Source organism: Heterodontus francisci, chromosome 2 (assembly GCF_036365525.1).
Source record: "Heterodontus francisci isolate sHetFra1 chromosome 2, sHetFra1.hap1, whole genome shotgun sequence".
In the NCBI taxonomy this organism is placed as follows: domain Eukaryota; kingdom Metazoa; phylum Chordata; class Chondrichthyes; order Heterodontiformes; family Heterodontidae; genus Heterodontus; species Heterodontus francisci.
Genome location: NC_090372.1, coordinates 9,200,015 through 9,220,670, shown reverse-complemented (window position 1 = coordinate 9,220,670; position 20,656 = coordinate 9,200,015). Strand labels below are relative to the sequence as shown.

The following is a 20,656-nucleotide window of genomic DNA, read 5'->3' as shown; positions in this document are numbered from 1 at the left end:
CATTTTGGGTGCAAGCCTGTGCACATGTCATGTCGAGCTACAGCAAGGTGCCAGCCTCACCATATCACCCAGACATCATGGCAGTTTTAGTGGTATTACATAGAATTTGCCCACACAGAAACAAACCATTCAGCCCAATTGGTCTGTGGTGCTGTTTATCCTCCCACCCTACTTCATCTATCCCCATCAACATGGCCTTCTATTCCTTTCTCCCTCATGTACTTATCTAATTTCCCCTTAAAGGCATCTTTGTATTCACCTCAACCATACGGGATCTGGGCTTTTTAAACAGACGCATAGAGTACACAAGGCAGGAAGTTCAGCTCCAGCTGAAGTATTGTGTCCAATTCTGGGCACTACATTTTAGGAAGGGCATGAAGACTTTGAAAAGGGTACAGAGGAAATTTACTAGAATTGTTCCAGGAATGAGGGATTATAGTTACAGGGATAGACTGCAGAAGCTGGGGTTTTTCTCCTTAGAGCAGAGAAGGCTAAGAGGAGATTTGATAGAGGTGTTTAAAATCATGACGGGTTTAGATAGAGTAATTAAAGAGAAACTGTTTCTAATGGCCGAAGGGTCGCTAGTCAGAGTGTAGTGTTTTATTGATCTGGGTTTGATTGTATTAGCCTGTCCACATATCTGTGTTCACTGTGTTTGATTGCTTAAGAGTTAAAACTGAAACTAAAAGATGGAACTAGAATCTTCTACAGAAAATACACTGACTGCTCTGAGAAGACATTGTACTGAGATCTTGTAAGAACTGATATATTTTAAAGTGCTGTAAATAAACCAGTTGGTGTTTTAATACAAGTGTGATATCTGCATTGCTCTGAGATAAATCAGATATACATAATATATCCAGCAATCCGGCATAAACATAAATCAGAGAGCACAGATTTAAGGTAAAAGAACCAGAGACGACATGAGGAAAAACATTTCTAGGTAACGAGTGGTTAGGATTTGAAATGCACTGCCTAGTAAGGTGCTAGATTCAGATTTAATGGTAGCCTTCAATAGGGAATTGGATAAGTACTTGAAGGACAAAAAAGTTGCTGGGATATGGGGAAAGAACAGGGAGACTAATTGGATTGGTCTTCGACAAAGCTGGTGAAGACTTGATGGACTACAAGGCCTTCTGTGTTGTACTATTCTATGCTTCGATGGTTCCCTATGTGGTGGCATATTCCACATGTTGCAGATCTCTTGGAGGGTTTTGGTGTAATACAACATTTGTAAAGAAGTTTCTCCTGAATTCTTTATTGCATTTATTACTGACTATCTGATATATATGACCCCCAGTTTTGGTCTCCCCTACAGATGGACACATCTTTGCTATGTCTACCCTATCAGACCCCTTCAGAATTGTCAAGAGCTCTATGAAATCACCCCTTGGCCTTTTCTTTTCTAGAGAAACAGACTGGAGTGTTATTGCTGTTCATAAAATGTTGTATTACACCAAAACCCTCCGAGCCATCTGCATTCCTCTAATTCTGGCCTCTTGAGTATCCCTGATTTGCTCCACTGTGTGGCACATTGATGTCTGTGCCTTCAGTTGTCTAGGTCCTAAGCTCTGGAATACCCTCCCTACATTCCTTGGCATCTTTACCTTACTTTCCTCCTTTAAGACACTTGGTCATCTGATCTAATATCTCCTTATATGGCTAGGTGTCATATTTTGTTTTATAATGCTCCTGTGACGTGCCCTGGGATGTTTTATTACGTTAAAGGTACTATATAGATATAAATTGTTGTTGTTACAACTATTACTGGACTGAATTATAAAGCACCCATGGTGATGCACTGTGCTTTGAGGCACTAACATCTTTTGTGTTCAACTGGGCATAATTTTAACCATTTGCTAAATATTCATAAACAGTGTAACGATTTTCCTACCTGCCTGCTTAAACTCTGGTGTGTCAGAATTTACTTCGACTACGATTGATCTGGCTCAACACATAACATGTAGCAGGGTCAAGCTTTGGAAACTCAGATAGCAGGAGCTTTGCTGGCAATCAGTAAGTCTGTAATCAAGCATTTGGCATCTCTGAGTGAGAATGCAGAGGAAACAGATTGAGGCTGGAAAGTGGACAGTGTCCCCTGCCACTGGTGTGACTGATAACACACATGGATCAGTGAATAAACATCACGAAAGGCAGACATAAATAAAGCATCAGTCTGGACCGATATCATTTCCAATCAGCTTGGGTTATTAACTCTCTGGTGACTAGAGCAGCACAGCCACACAAAGATTAAAAATGACAGATTTGTAGTTGAATATATTCTGAAATTGCTGAAAAAAGACTCATGCTGTCGAAGCTTTTTGTCTTGCACTCATCAGGACAGAAGCAAGAATGCCAAATTTCAAAGGGAGCAACAATTTATACTGCATGAGAAAAGAATGCTGATTGGTTACCAAGTCGACTCTGGTCCAGGCATCGCCATGGAGAATGCATCTGGGAACTGTTATCCCCCACTCTTTTGTTTAATTCAAAAAAAGGTGCAATGCCTGAACATGTTCCTTTTGCCTGCAGAGGATGGGTCCCTGCATATGAATAGATGTAGCTTCTAGCAAGTGTAAGTGAGCCATATTGTGAGCCCAACTGATAATCTTAAATTGGTTGTCAGTGTAATTCTTAGCACACTTGGGATTATTCAGTAAATGCTGTCCAATAGTGGAATCACATCTAACATTCGACCGAGTTTTGCAAGTATGGGCTGGTTGAGTACGGTCAGTACTCTGTTGCGAACAGCTGAAGGGACGTGCTGTTTGATATGATCCGCCAGTCTTTGGGACGTGCAGCCTATGTATCTGGCATTGCACTGGCACTGGGATTCAGATATCTCATACTCATTTGTGTGGTCAACAGAACGTCTTTTTGTCTTTTTGGTAGCATCCTGTTAGTGGAAAATACCACTCGTGTTGCTCCTGCATAGTAGCAGCGTGAAACTGCTAGCTTCATTTGTTTCTCAAATTTGGGAAAGCAAATATAACTGTCCATTTATGCAGACTGTGGGGGTTTATAGGAAATGCGTAACGCCTGAAGAAAACATATGAATTTGTATCCTCATTTCATGTTAATAATTAATCATAATTAAGAGCAATATCCCCTCTAAATTTTTTTCCTTGTGTGTGGTCTGTTCATTTGAATGTACTGTACCATGCATATGCAGTATTTTAAAGGGGACAACTTAGGAGTGGCCTACGAGGTACCTTCCAGGTGGTTACGTGGCCGCGTGTGCAGCTAACAGGGAACATCAGTGAAGAGCATGGATTTTATTGGAAGCACATCTCAGGGTCAAATATGACACTAAGGTTATGAACAATCTGGTTCAGCCTCAGACAGTTGCCAGGGAGGGGGATGAAGTCAGTGGCTTAGGAACAGAGTTTGTGACAGGGACTGAAGACGATGGCTTCAATCTTCCCAATATGGATTCCGTGTATAATACATTTTGTTGATAATGCTCCCGTGAAAATCATTGGGCTATTTTACCACATTCATGGTGCTATATAAATGCAAGTTGTTGTCGTAGATTGTCACTACATTAACATAAAACTAAAGCAGTCAGCATCTGCATAAGACAGTTGAAGTATTAATCCTATAGCACCCAACTCCAACAAAAGCTGAATAAAAACACTCCTATAAATTTCACTGTATGCATTAGAAGATATAATTGATACTCTAGAGTGATAACAAGACAGTTCAGATCAATGGTCTGTCACGGACAGATGGGAAATTGTGTGGGTGACTTCCACTTTTCACCTCTCACCTGACCCATTGTCACTGAATGTTTTAATGGTCGAATACACAGACCAACAACAGGTTTTCTTGCAGATTTGAAGAGAAAGATAACTATTTATTAAATAATACCCAAAAATGTTCACAACCTCACCCACTCACACAGGCACACACATGCACATACACAAGAAAAGATAGAGATTAGAGGGTAGCATGTAGTTAAGTCCAGTTGTTGTAAAAAGAGTTCACTTTAAAACCTTGGTTTTCCAGGAGGAATTTTTACAGCATTACAGGCCTGATGTTCCTTGTCTTGTTCACTGAAGTATTGCAGATTCCTTTGTTTAAGATTTGGTCAATCTTGTTAAATTTCTCAGATGGAGCGTTTCAAGGTCACCTTTGGAGTCTCTGCCTCGGTGATTTAAAGGGGTTACAGGCAAGGTCTTAGTCTTGGCTGGAATGGATGTCTCTGCTTCCTCGCTGGCTGTCTCTCTCTTTTTCTCTCTCTCTCTCTCTCTCTCTCTGAGAAATCTCTGTTTTTTAAGAAAAACCCTTATCAGGCTGGGTTTTAGGTCTGGTGACCATAGATGCTCTCTCCTGGTGTGTCCATTCATTGTCTTTGAACGTGGGACAAATTATTACACAAGGGGGTTAGACTGCGGTTTATCTTGATAAAGTGGTGTTATTTCCCACCTATTATCTTAGCTTTGGATCTGGAGTCGCTCTGTCCGTGATGGTCTTTGTCAGCCCAATTCTTGAAGGTAGGAGCCATTTAGCGTTGAATGGCCTGTTTAACATTGTAATGTGTTTTCCCCAGAACTAGTCCTGATGTGATGATGAGATTAGTCTCCAACAGTCCGTATGTACAGGAAGGGTCACTTGACCTCTTACTCCATCTTGTCTGCAGCAAAATGTGCCCATTTTTCGGAATTTAATTCACCAGTTCATTTTTACAGTTGTTAATTGCTCCAGTTCACCTTAGTTCATAACTTCCTTTTGTGAACGTGACAGGTTATTAAATGCTGGAGTTTGCTACTTTAGTGTATAATGTCCTGTTATCAGTGTAAGAGGGTGTGCACAATTCAGAGGCTGTTGAAATTTGTCTTCACTTTGAATTTGCCCCAAATGGGCAGCAGTTCTTTTATTTTTTTATTTCCAAAATATACTTTATTCATAAAAATCTGTAAAAATTACATTCCCTAACAGTTTAAAACAGCATCAAGTCAAAAAATACAAACAGTGCAAAGGTGATCAGTTTCCTTCTATATAATCATGAGTTGCTTCACAACCCTTCCATTTCATTGTCATGCCATATACATTTTTACATTTACAGCACACAAAATTTCTCCGATACAGTTCGAGGGGTTTCCCATGGATCCAGCCCCTCAGTTCAGCTTGGTGGGGGGACCTTACACTGTGGTCTTTCCCCATTGAGCCTTTGCTGCGGCTGCGCCAAGCTTTAGTGCGTCCCTCAGCACGTAGTCCTGGACCTTGGAATGTGCCAGTCTGCAACATTCGGTCATGAACAACTCTTTGCTTTGGAAGACCAGCAAGTTTCGGGCAAACCAAAGGGCGTCTTTCACCGAATTGATAGTCCTCCAGCAGCAGTTGATGTTTGTCTCGGTGTGCGTCCCTGGGAACAGCCCGTAGAGCACAGACTCCTGTGTTACAGAGCTGCTTGGGATGAACCTCGACAAAAACCACTGCATCTCTTTCCACACCTGCTTTGCAAAGACACATTCCAGGAGGAGGTGGGCAACCGTCTCTTCCCCACCACAGCCACCGCGGGGGCATTGTGCGGAGGGGGCGAGACTTCGGGTGTGCATGAAGGATCTGACGGGGAGGGCCCTTCTCACCACCAGCCAAGCTACATCTTGGTGCTTGTTTGAAAGTTCTGGTGATGAGGCATTCCGCCAAATGACTTTGACGGTCTGCTCAGGGAACCATCCGACAGGATCCACCGTCTCCTTTTCCCGTAGGGCCTTGAGGACATTCCGTGCAGACCACTGCCTGATGGACTGGTGGTCAAAGGTGTTTTCCCGCAGAAACTGCTCCACAAAGGATAGGTGGTACAGCACGGTCCAACTGCATGGAGCGTTCCGCAGCAATGTGACCGGGCCCATCCTTCGCAACACCGGGGACAGATAGAACCTCAGCACGTAGTGACACTTGGAGTTTGCGTACTGGAGATCTACACACAGCTTGAAGCAGCCGCACACGAAGGTGGTCAAAATGGGCAGCAGTGAGCCTGTGCCTGGAGCAAGCGCATGTTCGGTGTAAGGATTGTAATAATGCAGGCTGGGGATGAGTCTGTTCACAATCTCCACCTCAATGTCCTTGTGTCTGCCCATGATACATAAAACGTGGCTAAAGAGAGAGACCTGGAATAAACTAGGGCAAAAATCACAAACGAAATTCATGCGGAATCTGGAAAAGGTGAAGCAAAACAGATATCCTTGGGTATAAGGGGTGAAATATCAAACTTTGCGGCCAACACAGAAATAGGGGCCATTGTTGCCTGTGAAGAGGACTGCAGGCAACTTCAGCAGGATATAGTCAGGTTAGTAAATTGGGCAGTTAGATGTTAGGTGAAATTTAATGCAGTGAAATATGAGGTGGTAAATTTGCAAGGACAGTTAAGCAGGAGATATACTTTAAAAGGAGAAAAGGAGCAGAGAGGCTGCAGATAAATAAATATTTACAAGTGGGAGGAAATATTGTTTGAGTTGTTTAACTCTGCACATCCTCCTTTTGGCAACATAACCTTTACTTATTAAATAAAAGAGTATGAGTTCCTAGATTTTTATAACCGATAAATAGAGTACAAAAGGGAAAAAAGAGATGATGCTAAATCTGTGCAAATCATTGTTAAGGTCGCAGTTCGAACATTGTGACAAGTTTTGGCTGCTTTCCTTTGGGAAAAATGTCAAGATCATGGAGACATTGCAGAAGTGATTTGTTAAGATGATACCAGGGATGAAGTGATATAAGTTATGAAGAGAAACTCAAACCCGGGGCTCTTTACATGAGAAGAATGAGATCTAATTGAGGTCTTCACAATTATGACCAGCTTTAATGACGTTAATCAGGAGAAACTATTTCCCGTGAATCAGTAACTAAAGAGCAGAAATTAAAGATCATTAGCAGAAGAATAAAGAGAGGTTAAGAAACTTTTACTTGATAGAGGATTGTTGGGACATGGAATTCCCTACCAGATACAGTGGTGGAAGCAGAATACCTCATAGTTTTTAGCAAGAGTGTGGATAAATATTTGAAAAAAGGGAATTGAGAAGGATCGGAGGAAAGGGTAGTGAAATGGGATGAAGGAAAGCCTCTAGTGTGTCAGCTGTAGCTTAGTGGGTAACACTCTTGCCTCTGAGTCAGATGGTTGTGGATTCAAGTCTTGCTACAGAGACTGAGCACAACAATTTAGGCAAATTTTCCCAGTGCAATAGTGCTGCACTGTCAGAGGTGCTGTCTTTTGGATGTGGCATTAAATGGAGGCCCGGTTTGCCCTCTCAGGTGGACGTAAAAGATGCCATGTCACTATTTTGAAGAAGAGCAGGGGAGTTATCCCCAGTGTCCTGGCCAATATTTATCCCTCAATCAACCTCACTGACAAACAGATTATCTGGTCACTATCACATTACTGTTTTCGGGATCTTGCTGTGTGGAAATCAGCTGCTGTGTTTCCTACGTTACAACAGTGACCACAATTCAAAAGTACTTCATTGGCTGTAAAGCGCTTTGGGACATGCAGTGGTTGTGAAAGGTGCTACAGAAATGCAAGTCTTTCTTTCCTTTGAATCCTTCATCCAAACACATCAGCTCTGCTGAAGTGTGTGTCTCTGTGGGTGTGTGTGTCCGTGTGAGTGAGTGAGAGCGAGAGAGAGATAGGTATATAGTCAAGTTATGGTTTGGATTTTCTCAATGCTGTCAAAAAGTATTTCATAGGTCAAAGGGTTAATATGGAACCTCCAGTAAGTGGGGACAGATCAGCGAGAAGCATCTTACTGGAGGTACTTTTGAAGCCTAGTAATGTGACCAGTGCAGAGGCATTGGGAAAAGTACAATGGGGAGAATAGCATTAGATGGCTTGAAGTAAATGGCAGACAGCATCAAACAGTGTTAAATGAAATAATATTCCAGAATGGCAGGTGTAAAGAGAGGTGAATGCAGCCACAGGGTTTTGCAGCAGCCTGCTGGATTGTTGTTTGCTACTATTTCATAATGGCATCAAGTACAAAGAGCTGCAGTATTAGGAGAGAGGAGGAGCTGTTTGAAAACCATTAGTATGCGGATTTGATTACGAATTTCTAAGGGTGTGCACTGAATTGCATGCTCCAGCTCGATTGCATTACAATACCACCACATTGCTGCTTTGTCCATCTTCAGGTGAAAGAGATTCTTTTTCACAGTCATTCACAGCTAAGTCCTCTAGGTAACCCTGCAAAGTCTTTTCCTCGCCTTGGCAAGCTCTTGCTACTTTCTGATGGTTTACAGTACATAGTGGGGTTAATTCAAGTGAACTGTGCAACACCACCTTACTGTCCAACTGATAAATAGGAAAGGTCATTAATTATAGAAAATGCTGGGAATAAATACTCAGCAGGTCGTGGCAGCATATGTGGAGAGAGAAAAACAGAGTTAACGTTTCAGGCTGATGACCTTTCATCAGAACTGAGAGGCCTGCTGAGTATTTCCAGCATTTTCTATCTTTATTTCAGATTTCCAGTATTTTGCTCTTGTGTTTGTGTTTAAATCGCTGCCACTTCTCTTCCAGCAATGCCCTCCTTGAAGAGGTTCTGCTCTTCCCAGTTCTGACCAAAGATCATCGACCCCAATAAAGGGTCACAGACCCGAAACGTTAACTCTGTTTCTCTCTCCATAGATGCTGCCAGATCTGCTGAGTCTTTCCAGCATTTTCTGGTTTTGTTTCAGATTTCCAGCATTTGCAGTAGTTTAGTTTAGAATTAGAATTAGAATTAGAACATTACAGCGCAGTACAGGCCCTTCGGCCCTCGATGTTGCGCCGACCTGTGAAACCATCTGACCTACACTATTCCATTTTCATCCATATGTCTATCCAATGACCACTTAAATGCCCTTAAAGTTGGCGAGTCTACTACTGTTGCAGGCAGGGCGTTCCACGCCCCTACTACTCTCTAGTAAAGAAACTACCTCTAACATCTAGTTTAGAGATACAGCACTGAAACAGGCCCTTCGGCCCACCGAGTCTGTGCCGACCATCAACCACCCATTTATACTAATCCTACACTAATCCCACTCCTACCACATCCCCACCTGTCTATATTTCCCTACCACCTACCTATACTAGGGGCAATTTATAATGGCCAATTTACCTACTAACCTGCAAGTTTAGATTTTAGTTTAGAGATACAGCACTGAAACAGGCCCTTCGGCCCACCGAGTCTGTGCCGACCATCAACCACCCATTTATACTAATCCTACACTAATCCCATATTCCTACCACATCCCCACCTGTCCCTATATTTCCCTACCACCTACCTATTACTAGTGACAATTTATAATGGCCAATTTACCTACCAACCTGCAAGTCTTTTGGCATGTGGGAGGAAACCGGAGCACCCGGAGAAAACCCACGCAGACACAGGGAGAACTTGCAAACTCCACACAGGCAGTACCCAGAATTGAACCCGGGTCGCTGGAGCTGTGAGGCTGCGGTGCTAACCACTGCGCCACTGTGCCACCCCATTTTGCTCTTGTATTAAGGTCATTAATTAAGCCGTTATAATGCAGCCTGTCCTTAGTTCATCAACATTAAAGCGTCCAACAATTTCGGAAACAGCAGGGGGTTGATGTAAATGAAGCCAGATAAATCTGCCGACTGAAAGCGTACAACAAACAGCATCTGCTGATTAATGACGATAATTTCCTTTATTTGATCTTAATGAAAAAGTAGAAAAGAGCAACAAAAAAAAATCGTGTAATATTGATAAGAAGTAATAAAGGTCTATTAGGACAAATGAGGAGAGGCAATATAACCTAAATGGTGCAATTTTAAAGAGGAATAGAGAGACCTGGGTGTTTATGTACACAAATTTCTTTGAAGGTGGCAGGACAAGTTGATTAAGCAGGTTAACAGAAAACGTGTATGAGATCCTGGACTTTATAAACAGAGGCATATTATAGGTGAGGTTTTAACTCACTCAACATTCATTCACTTACGCGCAGCTAATATCGGGCCCACGGAGTTCAAAAGCAAGGAAGTTATCCTAAACTTCTATAAACACTTTCTAAAACACTGGTTAGGCTTCAGCTGGAGTGTTGTGCCTGAGCAGCTTGGACGAATATGGAGAAAATAGCTGATCAGATTCAATGCTCAAATCTGATTGCCTTTATTTTTTTTTAAATTATTGCTGGTTCTCTTTGCCAGTTGATTTTTCTTTCCTCGTACCAGTATTTTATATAAAATTATAATGAAAGTAATTGATTTTTGAGTTTTCCATCTTCAGAAACACTAAGCAGAAACACAGCAGGCCTGCATACTTGCAAGCAGCATGGCTAAATGAGATAATAAAGTAATGGTCTATAATCTTCCTTGCAACGTCATAGAACTATTGTAATGGGCATAAATATTAGAACAATTTTAATGTACAAAACATTGATTTAAAGAGCATAATAACTGCTATTTTATAGCCCTCTAATGCAGGAAGACATTACATTGCATTTTAAATGAAGCAGGTTAAAAACATAACAATTAATCTGTGATTCAATGGGCTGCATTCTAAGACTCCGCCGCCGAAATAGGCGGCGAGCGTACCAGAAAATGCATCCCGCACGCACGGGGACCACGTCGCGGAGCTGCCATGATTTCAAACACGGCAGCTCATTGGCATGGCCACGGCGCCCGCCCCCTGTGATGACGTGGAGGAGGTGGGTGAGCGGTCACCGGCAATGGCGTCCAGCACCAATGCGTAGGCACTAGCGGAGCCCTCAATGTACATTTAAAACTTAAAGGGCCAGTTAATGTAAAGATTTGCAAAAATGAATAAAATGACCTTTCCGCCACGAGGCCTCTCCGCCGCTGAGATCGGTACAGGGCCTGCTGCCATTGGGGTGGGTGGTGGGCCTCCTCTGTACTGATCTTCATTGCCCCCCCCCCCCCACCCCCGACACCATTTCCGGTGACGGAGAGGCTTTAAAATCCAGCCCAATGCCTTGGGAATGCCAAGTAAACTTAAGCATTTTCACAGTCATTTTCCCATATGCAACTTCTCCCCATCATTCTAGTCTACAGACCCTATATACCCTCTCTGAACTAGTTCAGGGAGAAACTGTACAGTGTTTAACCTCTACCCACCAACACGCTCCACTTTTTTTTTAAGCGATACTCTTTCTTCAAATCCTATTGGCTCTTACTGGCACATTTCTCCTGTTCCCTTGCCAATTCAACACTCCTTTTACCTTCTGAACCTTCAGTCCTGCCTCAATGGGTAGCACCTTCCCTTGCATCTCAATCAGAAAGGTGGGGCTTCAAGTCCCACTCCAGAGACTTGAGCACAAAATTCTAGGCTGACGTTCCCAGTGCACGGCCAAGTGAGGGCTGCACTGTCGGAGGTGCTGTTCGAAGAAAAGCAGGAGAGTTCTCCCCGGTGTCTTGGCCAATATTTATTCCTCAATCAACATCACCAAAAAAAACAAATTATCTGGTCATTATCACATTGCTGTTTGTGGGAGCTTGCTGTGCACTAATTGGCTGCTGCGTTTCCTACATCACAACAGTGACTACACTTCACAAGTACTTCACTGGCTGGAAAGCACTTTGGAATGTCCGGTGGTTGTGATAGGTGCTATAGAAATGCAAGTCTTTCCACTCTCAGGAGAGTTCCATCTGGTATCCTATCATCGTCTCTAAAACTTCATGCTGTTATTTATACAAACAAGAACCCACATCGCTCCAGTTTATGCTAATCTTCTGGCAATCTCCCTCCCCACTCGCACTGAGTTAATGCTGACACAATCCTTTCTTTCCCAGCCTGAAATCCCATCCCTAGACTTTTTCTTCTTTGCTCCCCAAAGCTGTCCCTCTTTCCCTCTCCCCTTTATCATCATCCATCTCCATTCTCTTTATTGTTTTCCATTTACCTTCCTCTTCATTGTCTTCGAATTCTCCATTCCCTCTTCCCTTTATTGCCATCCTCGCTCCCTCTTTCATAGTTATTTGCTCCCTTTTCCCCGTCCATTTCCTCCTTATCGCATATTCCCCGCCCTTCTCCTTGCTTTATAATCTATCTATTCCCCTCTCTTTCCCATATATTCTGTCTGTTCATCAGGCTAATGGTCCTCCTCCCTCCCCTTCGCATCTGTTCTCTCCCCACCTCCAGCTACCTGAAGCTCTAGTAAATGGCGGGCACAATTGGGGTTAGTAGCACTGAAAGCACATGGAGCGGAGAAGCAGGGCCTGTCCAGTGCATCAACCACCGGACTGGGTTCGGAGCAGGATGGTGTAGGGGAGCTGACTTCCATCCCCAACTGGTGACTTTCCCCTTAAAAAATCAGGAGAAAAATGAGCCAAACTGCACGGGGGTAGCCGGGGGTGGGGGTTTGGGGGACAATAAGTAAAAATTTAATTCACAACTTAACCTATTGCTACACGCTAATGTAAGAAAAACTCAAAATGAGAAATTATAGAGCGGCTTTCACAACCTCAAGACATCCCAAAGCATATTACAGACAATGAAATATTTTTGAAATGTAGTCACTGTGGTAATGTAGGAAATGCACAGCCAATTAGTACACAGCAAGCTCCCACAATCAGCAATGTGATGATGGTCAGATAATTTTTTTTTAGAGATACAGCGCTGAAACAGGCCCTTCGGCCCACCGAGTCTGTGCCGAACATCAACCACCCATTTATACTAATCCTATATTCCTACCAAACATCCCCACCTGTCCCTATATTTCCCTACCACCTACCTATACTAGTGACAATTTATAATGGCCAATTTACCTATCAACCTGCAAGTCTTTTGGCTTGTGGGAGGAAACCGGAGCACCCGGAGAAAACCCACGCAGACACAGGGAGAACTTGCAAACTCCACACAGGCAGTACCCAGAATTGAACCCGGGTCCCTGGAGCTGTGAGGCTGCGGTGCTAACCACTGCGCCACTGTGCCGCCCCTGTTTCAGTTTCAGTGATGTTGGTTGCAGGATAAACATTGGACCTTTAGACTTAACTAATCCAATGCTCTCCTGGTCATTCTCCCATCTTCCACCCGACATAAACCTGAGCTCATCCAAAACTCTGCTGCCCATATCCTAACTCGCACTAATCACATTCACCCAGCACCCCTGTGCTCACTGACTTACTTTGGCTCCCAGTCCAACAACACCTCTGTTTTAAAAATATTCATCCTTGTTCTCAAATTACTTCATGGCCTCACTCCTCCCTATCTCTAACCTCCTCCAGCCCTACAACCCTCTGAAGTCTCAGCACTCCTCCAATTCTGTTCTCTTGTACATCCTTGATTTTAATCAGTCCACCATAGGCAGCTGTTCCTTCAGCTCCTTGTGCCCTAAGCTCAGGAATTTCCTCTGAAACCTCTCCACCTTTTAGGTGCTTTACTCCATTAAAGGTGCAATATAAATGCAAGTTGTTGTTGGCTAGGACACAGGGGAATAACTCCCCTGCTTTTCTTTGAAATAGTGCGATGGGATCTTTAACAGCCACCTGAGGGGCCTCAGTTTAATTCGTCATTTGAAAGGCATCACCTTTGACAGCGTAGCACTCCCTCAGTACTGCACTGGGAGTGTTAGCTTAGACTCTAGCGAGTCTTGAACCCACAATCTTCCAACACTGAGGCAAGAGTGCTACCCACTGAGCCAAGGATGACAGCTTAAGCACGACATGATGGTTAGCTGACATCTGTCGACAACTTTAGTCAATACACAAATTGTTCTCGTAACACACTAAATGAGCATGACCTCCATCTTTGATGACTCGAACAATTCAAGTCATCAAACGTTACTGCAACTGTGGGAGCCAGGGAAGCTATCTTCAAAAATCATTAGCTGAAGAAGCTTTCTGCCGTGGTTCTCATTGAAGATTTTTTTTTTCCCGAGATTAAAAGAAGCTTATAACAATCTGCATGCTTAAGCAAGATCAAATGGTCTGTGGTTCCACCTTGTTTCTTCACCGCAGCAGAGGGTCTTGGCTGTAAGGAGAAACCTTATAACAAATCTCTGAGTAAATTTGGCACTCTGTTGTCCTCATACTTTTTCCCTGAGAGTTAGACATGTTCATTTCTTTATGTGAGCTACACACTCTTGAATGAACACCTTGAAATTTTATAAGCATGTAACCAATTTTTAATTTCAGCTGCTAAAGAATGTGCTGACTGATTCTGAACCGATTGAGGTTTTCTTTTAAGTGCCTGTGAACGTACTTGTCTGTCCCGTTCTTGTCTTCCAGTTGATAGTCTGGGATTGGGACTCCAATGGCAAGCACGACTTTATCGGAGAATTTACATCGACCTTTGTAGAAATGCGTGGGGCAATGGATGGCAGACAGGTAGAAAAAGCACCTTTTGCATTTGTTTTAACACAAATTCTCTAGTTTTTTTTTAACCTTTTTGCTGACAATTCTAATTGTAAAAGAAAAACACACAATCATGTGGTTCTTGTGTTCAATTTCTCTCATTGCAGGTTCAGTGGGAGTGCATCAACCACAAATACAAAACGAAGAAGAAAAATTACAAGAACTCTGGCATCGTCATTCTCAACCTCTGTAAAGTGAGGCTTTTTTCTACCTCCACTGGCTGCCTGTAGAAATGACCAGTTATGAAAATCTAAAACGCGATAGAGGGCCTGACAGGGTAGATACTGAGAGGCTGTTTTTCCTGGGCTGGAGACTCTAGAACTAGTGGTCATCATCTTAGGATAAGGGATTTTGGACGGAATTCTCTGCCCCAGAGAGCTGTAGATGTTCAGTTGCAGAGTATATTCACGACGGAGGTAGATAGATTTTTGGATACTAAGGGAATTAAGGGATAGTGCAGGAAGGTGGAGTTGAGGTTGAAGATCAGCCATGATCTAGTTGAATGTAGGAGCAGGCTCAAAGGGACGAATGACCTCCTCCAGCTCCTATTTCTCATATTCTAACATCCATCCATATACGAAGGCACACACACTCACAATCATAACATGGCATTAACTGCCAGGACAGGCAGGAAGAAATCAAATTAAGCTCAGTGTGTTGCAAACAGCATAAATGGCTCTCAGCATGCTTAAGACATTCAGTTTTGCTATTCTGATGTTCACAAGCTGCTTGCGTTTCACTTTTGCAGTTTATGGTGCTATCAGGACGTTTTACTTAACAAAAGGGCCCCCATCTAGCTTATTGCCTGCCGTCTAATCAGGGTGCAATATACAATTTCTGTGTATTTGTTTTGAAGTGATAAAGAGGATTCTATCCTTTAGATTTTGACTTCCTTGTCCTTGAACATTTGGGTTTCGCAAATTGGTATTCTGACAATAGGAATAAAAGACCTCCTGAGTCCTATAGGCCCCGACAGTGTTCCTGCTGCTGACTGTAATGCATCTTAGAAGGTTTTAACCCTGCAGTGGTTTTCATTAAAGTCTGTCTGAATGAAGGCTGTGACTCTCCTGCTGAATGTAATCAAAGTTCTTTCTGACCTGCAGATCCACAAGATGCACTCCTTCCTTGATTACATCATGGGCGGATGTCAGATTCAGTTTACAGTAAGTGACTCTTCATTACAGATTTTAATCAAAATTAAAATCTTGCTCTGCCCTGCCTTGCTGTAACTGCTGAAGCTTATTAACAGGCATGAATATTTCAGCAATAAGGGCTTTGAGGAAAAGGCTGGTTGGGCAGAGGCCATTGTATAATCAAGTGGCTTTCAGCGATCTTTGGTGTTGAGTGTTCCACCTGTTAAGGCTGTCTTGACGAATCGAGCAAAAACCGTGTAAAGTGCCACGGTGGTCTTAATTAGAGTGGGCTGGGAAATGAAACTATGTCTTGACTGCACTGATCTGAGTGTCAGGGCTTTTCTGGGAGATGGTCGGCTGGCGCAAGTGTTTGGTAAGCTAGATAACCTGCCTGCATGAACGTCTGTTTTAATTTCTAGCTGATGCTGAAATGCCTTAACAAGCATCCAGCTGAGAGACCCAAGGGTCAATTTTAACTCTGGGTAGGGATCAAGCCAGGGCAGGAGGCATTGCTTGGCCATTTTAACTCCCAGGCGCTCTCTAGCCTTCACAGGGCAGGCTGCCCAACCCCTCGTGTGCAAAATCAGGCAGCCCACCCATGTGACCCATGTAATTTATGCCACGTTTCGCCACTGTCCTTAAAGCCAGGTTGCATCCCTTCCTCGCAGCCTTTGTTACCTCTAGATTTGACTATTTCAACACAGTCCTGGCTGACCTCCCACATTCTACCCTCCATCATCCAAAACTCTGCTGCCCATGTCCTTACTCACACCAAGTCCCATTCCTCTTTCACCCCTGTGCTCGTTGACCTACATTGGCTCCCAATCAAGCGACACCTTTATTTTAAAATTCTCATCCTTGTTTTCAAATCCCTCACTATCTCTGTATTCTCCTCCAGCCCCACAACTCTCTGAGATATCTGTGCTCATCTAATTCTGGCCACTTGTACATCCCCAGTTTTAATCCCTCCACATTTGGTGGTGGCCACATCTTCATATGCCAAGCCCCTAAGCACTGGAATACCCTCCCTATACCTCTCTACCTCGCTTTCCTCCTTTAAGACACTCCTTAAAACCTACCTCTTTGACCAAGCTTTTGGTCATCTGACCTAATATCTCCTTATGTGGCGCAATGTCAAATTTTGCTTTATAATGCTTCTGTGAAGTCATAGAGAGATACAGCACTGAAACAGGCACTTCGGCCCACCGAATCTGTGCCGACTATCAACCACCCATTTATACTAATCCTACTTTAATCCCATATTCTCGACCACATCCCCACCTTCCCTCAATTCTCCTTACCACCTACCTACACTAGGGCAATTTATAATGGCCAATTTACCTATCAACCTGCAAGTCTTTGGCTGTGGGAGGAAACCGGAGCACCTGGCGGAAACCCACGCGGTCACAGGGAGAACTTGCAAACTCCACACAGGCAGTACCCAGAACCGAACCCGGGTCGCTGGAGCAGTGAGGCTGCGGTGCTAACCACTGCGCCACGGTGCCGCTCTGTCTTGATATGTTTTATTACGTTAAAGGTGCTCTATAATTAAAAAGTTGTTGCTTTTGTGTAGCCTCATGGTGCAGTGGCAGTTCATTAAAGCTTGGTCAGTGAGCCCGAACAGCATATTTCACTATGGTGGCCTGTGGCTACTGCAGCACCCAGACAGGCAGGGAGGGCCTCTAGGCCTGTCTGGAGCACTGGCCCCACCCAACCTGCTGTTGGGAGGCCGCCTCCAGGCGGTCAAACCGGCCCCCTCCATCTGCGTGAACCAGGAGGCCAACTGGGTGAGTGTTAATGTTGGGACATTAACCAATTCAAAACTCCTTTATTACAGAATTTAACTTCAATTTACACCAGTGAACTCTAGTTAAAGGGAAAAATACTTTACTGAATTGTGATACGAGTCTCAATGGTATAATATAAGATAATTGGACTCTTGCTTTTAATCTACCCTTGCTGCAGGGTTTATTTCCTTTCAAGTTACTGGTCTCACACACACAGAGGCTGGGAGTAAAGGTTCTGCTCTGAATGAGCTCTCTGAGACATTATCAATTCAGATTGTCGGCAGTAACCCAGTCTCCCAATCCATAATATCATCAGAGAGCAATCCCTGTTGGATTATGTGGCATCTCAAGGAATATTCACATCACTTGTGCACAAGAATGGCAGTGCCCTATGAGTCAGGGTGCAGTCGCTCACAGCTACAAGGAATTACATCAAGACCACAGCAAAGGGAACAGGCTAAGAAAGGACAAAATAAATAGTCACTTGGACAAATGTAGATTAATTAAGGAATGCCAGAACAGATTTGTTAAGGGCAAATCATGTTTAACTTGTTGAGATTTTTAGTACGGTAACAGTGAGGATAGATGAGGGTAGTGCAGTTGATGTGATGTACATGGACTTCCAAAAGGCATTTGATAAAGTGCCACATTACAGGCTTGTCTGCAAAGTTAAATCCCATGGAATAAAAGGGACAGTAGCAGCATGGATACGAAATTGGCTGAGTGACAGGAAACAGAGTAGTTTGTGAACTGTTGTTTTTTGGACCGGGGTTCCCCAGCAGTTAGTGTTGGGACCCCTGCCTTTCTTGATATATATTAAAGACCTAGACTTGGTTGTATAGGGCACAATTTCAAATGTGGATGACACAAAAGTTTGAATTATTGTGAACTGTGAGGAGGACAATGATAAACGTCAAGAGAACATAGGTTGATGGAATGGGCAGACAAGTGGCAGATGAAACTTAATGTAAAGAAGTGTGAAGTGGTTCATTTTGGTAGGAAGAACGAGGAGAGACAATGTAAATTAGAAGTTACAATTATATTGGGGGTTCAGGAGCAGAGAGATCTGGGAGCATATGTGCATAAATCATTGAAGGTCGCAGGGCAGGTTGAGAAAGTGGTTAATAAAGCATATGGGATCCTGGGCACTATAAATAGGGGTATTGAGTACAAATAAAACACTGGTTTGGCCTCAACTGGAGTATTGTGTCGAGTTCTGGACACCACACTTTCGGAAGGATTATAAGGCATTAGAGAAGGTGCAGAAAAGATTGGTTTCAGGGCTGAGGAACTTCTCTTAATGTGGATAGACTGGAAAAACTGGGGCTATTCTCCTTGGAAAAGAGAAGATTGAGAGGAGATTTGATAGAGGTATTCAAAATCATGAGGGGTCTGGACGGAGTAGATAGGGAGAAACTATTCCCACTGGTGAAAGAATCGAGAATGAGAGGGCACTGATTTAAGGTGATTGACAAAAGAAGCAACGGCGACATGAGGGGAAATTTTTTTACCGAGCGAGTGGTTAGGATTTGGAATACACCGCCTGAGAGTGTGGTGGAGGCCGAATCAATTGAGGCTTTCAAAAAGGAGTTGGATAATTATCTGAGGAGAAAAAAGTTTGCAGGGCTACGGGGAAAAGGTAGGGAAATGGGACTAGGTGAACTGCTCTTGCAGAGAGCCTGCACAGACACGATGGGCTGAATGGCCTATTGTGCTGTAACCATTCGATGATTTGAACCGACTGATTTACCCTGGTGTCGTGCTCTACATGTGCCTCTTCCCACCCACATCATCTCAGCCTAACCTTTCAGTCCTCAAGTCTTTATCCAGCTTCCCCTTAAATGTATCTCTGCTATTTATCTCTACCACTCTATGTAGTAGCAAGTTCCACATTCTCACCACTCTCTGGGTAAAGAAGTCCTCCTGAATTCCTTATTTGGATTTAATCAGTGCTGCCTATAAGAGGCTAGTGACGGCCGTGTTTGTGTTTGCTCTCCAGGTCGCTATAGATTTCACAGCCTCCAATGGGGATCCGAGAAACAGCTGCTCCCTGCACTACATCCACCCATACCAGCCTAATGAATACCTGAAAGCACTAGTGGCTGTGGGCGAGATCTGCCAGGACTATGACAGGTAAGGTGTTGGAGAACGGTCAACGCTGTTTCACTGTTCTTACTCAGCTGGTCAGTGCCAATCAAAACAGAGCTGGAAGCAGCCATCCCATTAACAGGCTCCTGTTGCAGTATTCACTTCCCAGCCATGCCGAAGTAGCATTCATTGGGAACCTTATTTACATTTTAAGAGTTGTCTCTGCAAGGAAATACAGGTCCCTTCATTTGAAGGGGTGCTGCGTCAGTGAGAAAGCATCTGGTGATTCTTCATCTTGGAGTGGCTGAAGATTCACTTGAGAGCTGCGTGTGTCATGTTGGTCCGATGATGGGTTTCTGTGCTCTCACAAGATTTACACCATTCTGCCTGTCAACAGACAACAATGCTTTGTTCAATTGCTTGTATTTATATACAGACACGGCAGCATAAATCTTATATAAAATAAAGCACATCCTGTCACCATGCAATTGACGGATTCGCTGCTGTGCTACCTACTCTTTACTAGGTATCTTCATAAAGGACAACACAGTGTAGGAATTCAAATCCGATTTAAAATCATGTTTTTTTTTAAAAAGACACTTGCTTCTAACTTATTCCTGAGGATGGTGTCTCTTTCAGTTCAAAATATGGTGGGTATGTGTTGAGGGTTGGAGGAAGTTTGAGTTTTGTTATACGTATGACACAGAAGAAACTTGTTTCCCTCCACCTCGCACACCCCTCTCTCACTCCACCCCCAGCTACACTCCACCAGATGTGCATGCATAATATCAGGAACTGCTCTGGCTACAGGAGACTAACTCTGTACATTTAGTTAGACTATCCCAGAACCAGTAGGGGAAGGGGGAGTTCAAGTCTCTGACCGTCCTGGGCTGCAGTCTCAAAGCTTGTTTTCAATTCCCTCCATGCTCTTGCCCTTCCCAACTCTGTAACCATCAACAGCCCCACAACCCTTCAAGATTTCTTCGATCCTCCAAATCTGGCCTTTTGCACATCCCCGATTTTAATCGCTCCACCATTGGTAGCCATGCCTTCAGCTGCCTGGAAGCTAAGCTCTGGAGTTCCCTCCCTAAACCGCTCCAACTCTCTAGCTCTCTCTCCTCCTTCAGACCTACCTTTTTGACCCACAAATCTCTCCTTATGTGGCTCAGCGTCACATTTTTGTTTGATAATGTTCCTGTGAAGCACCTTGGGTGGTTTTAGATTTTAAAGGCACTATATAAATGCAAGTTGTTATTGTTGTGCATGTTGATAACAAGAGCCGACAGCAGCAGCTGGATATTGCCCTTAACTCTGTCATGCTGATTTTAGAT

General features: G+C 43.6%; 1 protein-coding gene across 6 annotated transcripts in view; it reads left to right on the top strand.

Annotated features, from left to right (window-relative positions):
• cpne4b (copine IVb) overlaps positions 1 to 20,656 on the top strand; it is a 379,388-nt gene that overhangs the window by 334,188 nt on the left and 24,544 nt on the right. For all 6 annotated transcript variants that reach the window (XM_068054266.1, XM_068054259.1, XM_068054275.1 and 3 more), the window contains 4 exons: positions 14,192 to 14,290; positions 14,425 to 14,511; positions 15,421 to 15,480; positions 19,237 to 19,370. In XM_068054266.1, the coding sequence (XP_067910367.1) occupies positions 14,192 to 14,290; positions 14,425 to 14,511; positions 15,421 to 15,480; positions 19,237 to 19,370 (380 nt within the window). The remainder of the gene's footprint in view (positions 1 to 14,191; positions 14,291 to 14,424; positions 14,512 to 15,420; positions 15,481 to 19,236; positions 19,371 to 20,656) is intronic.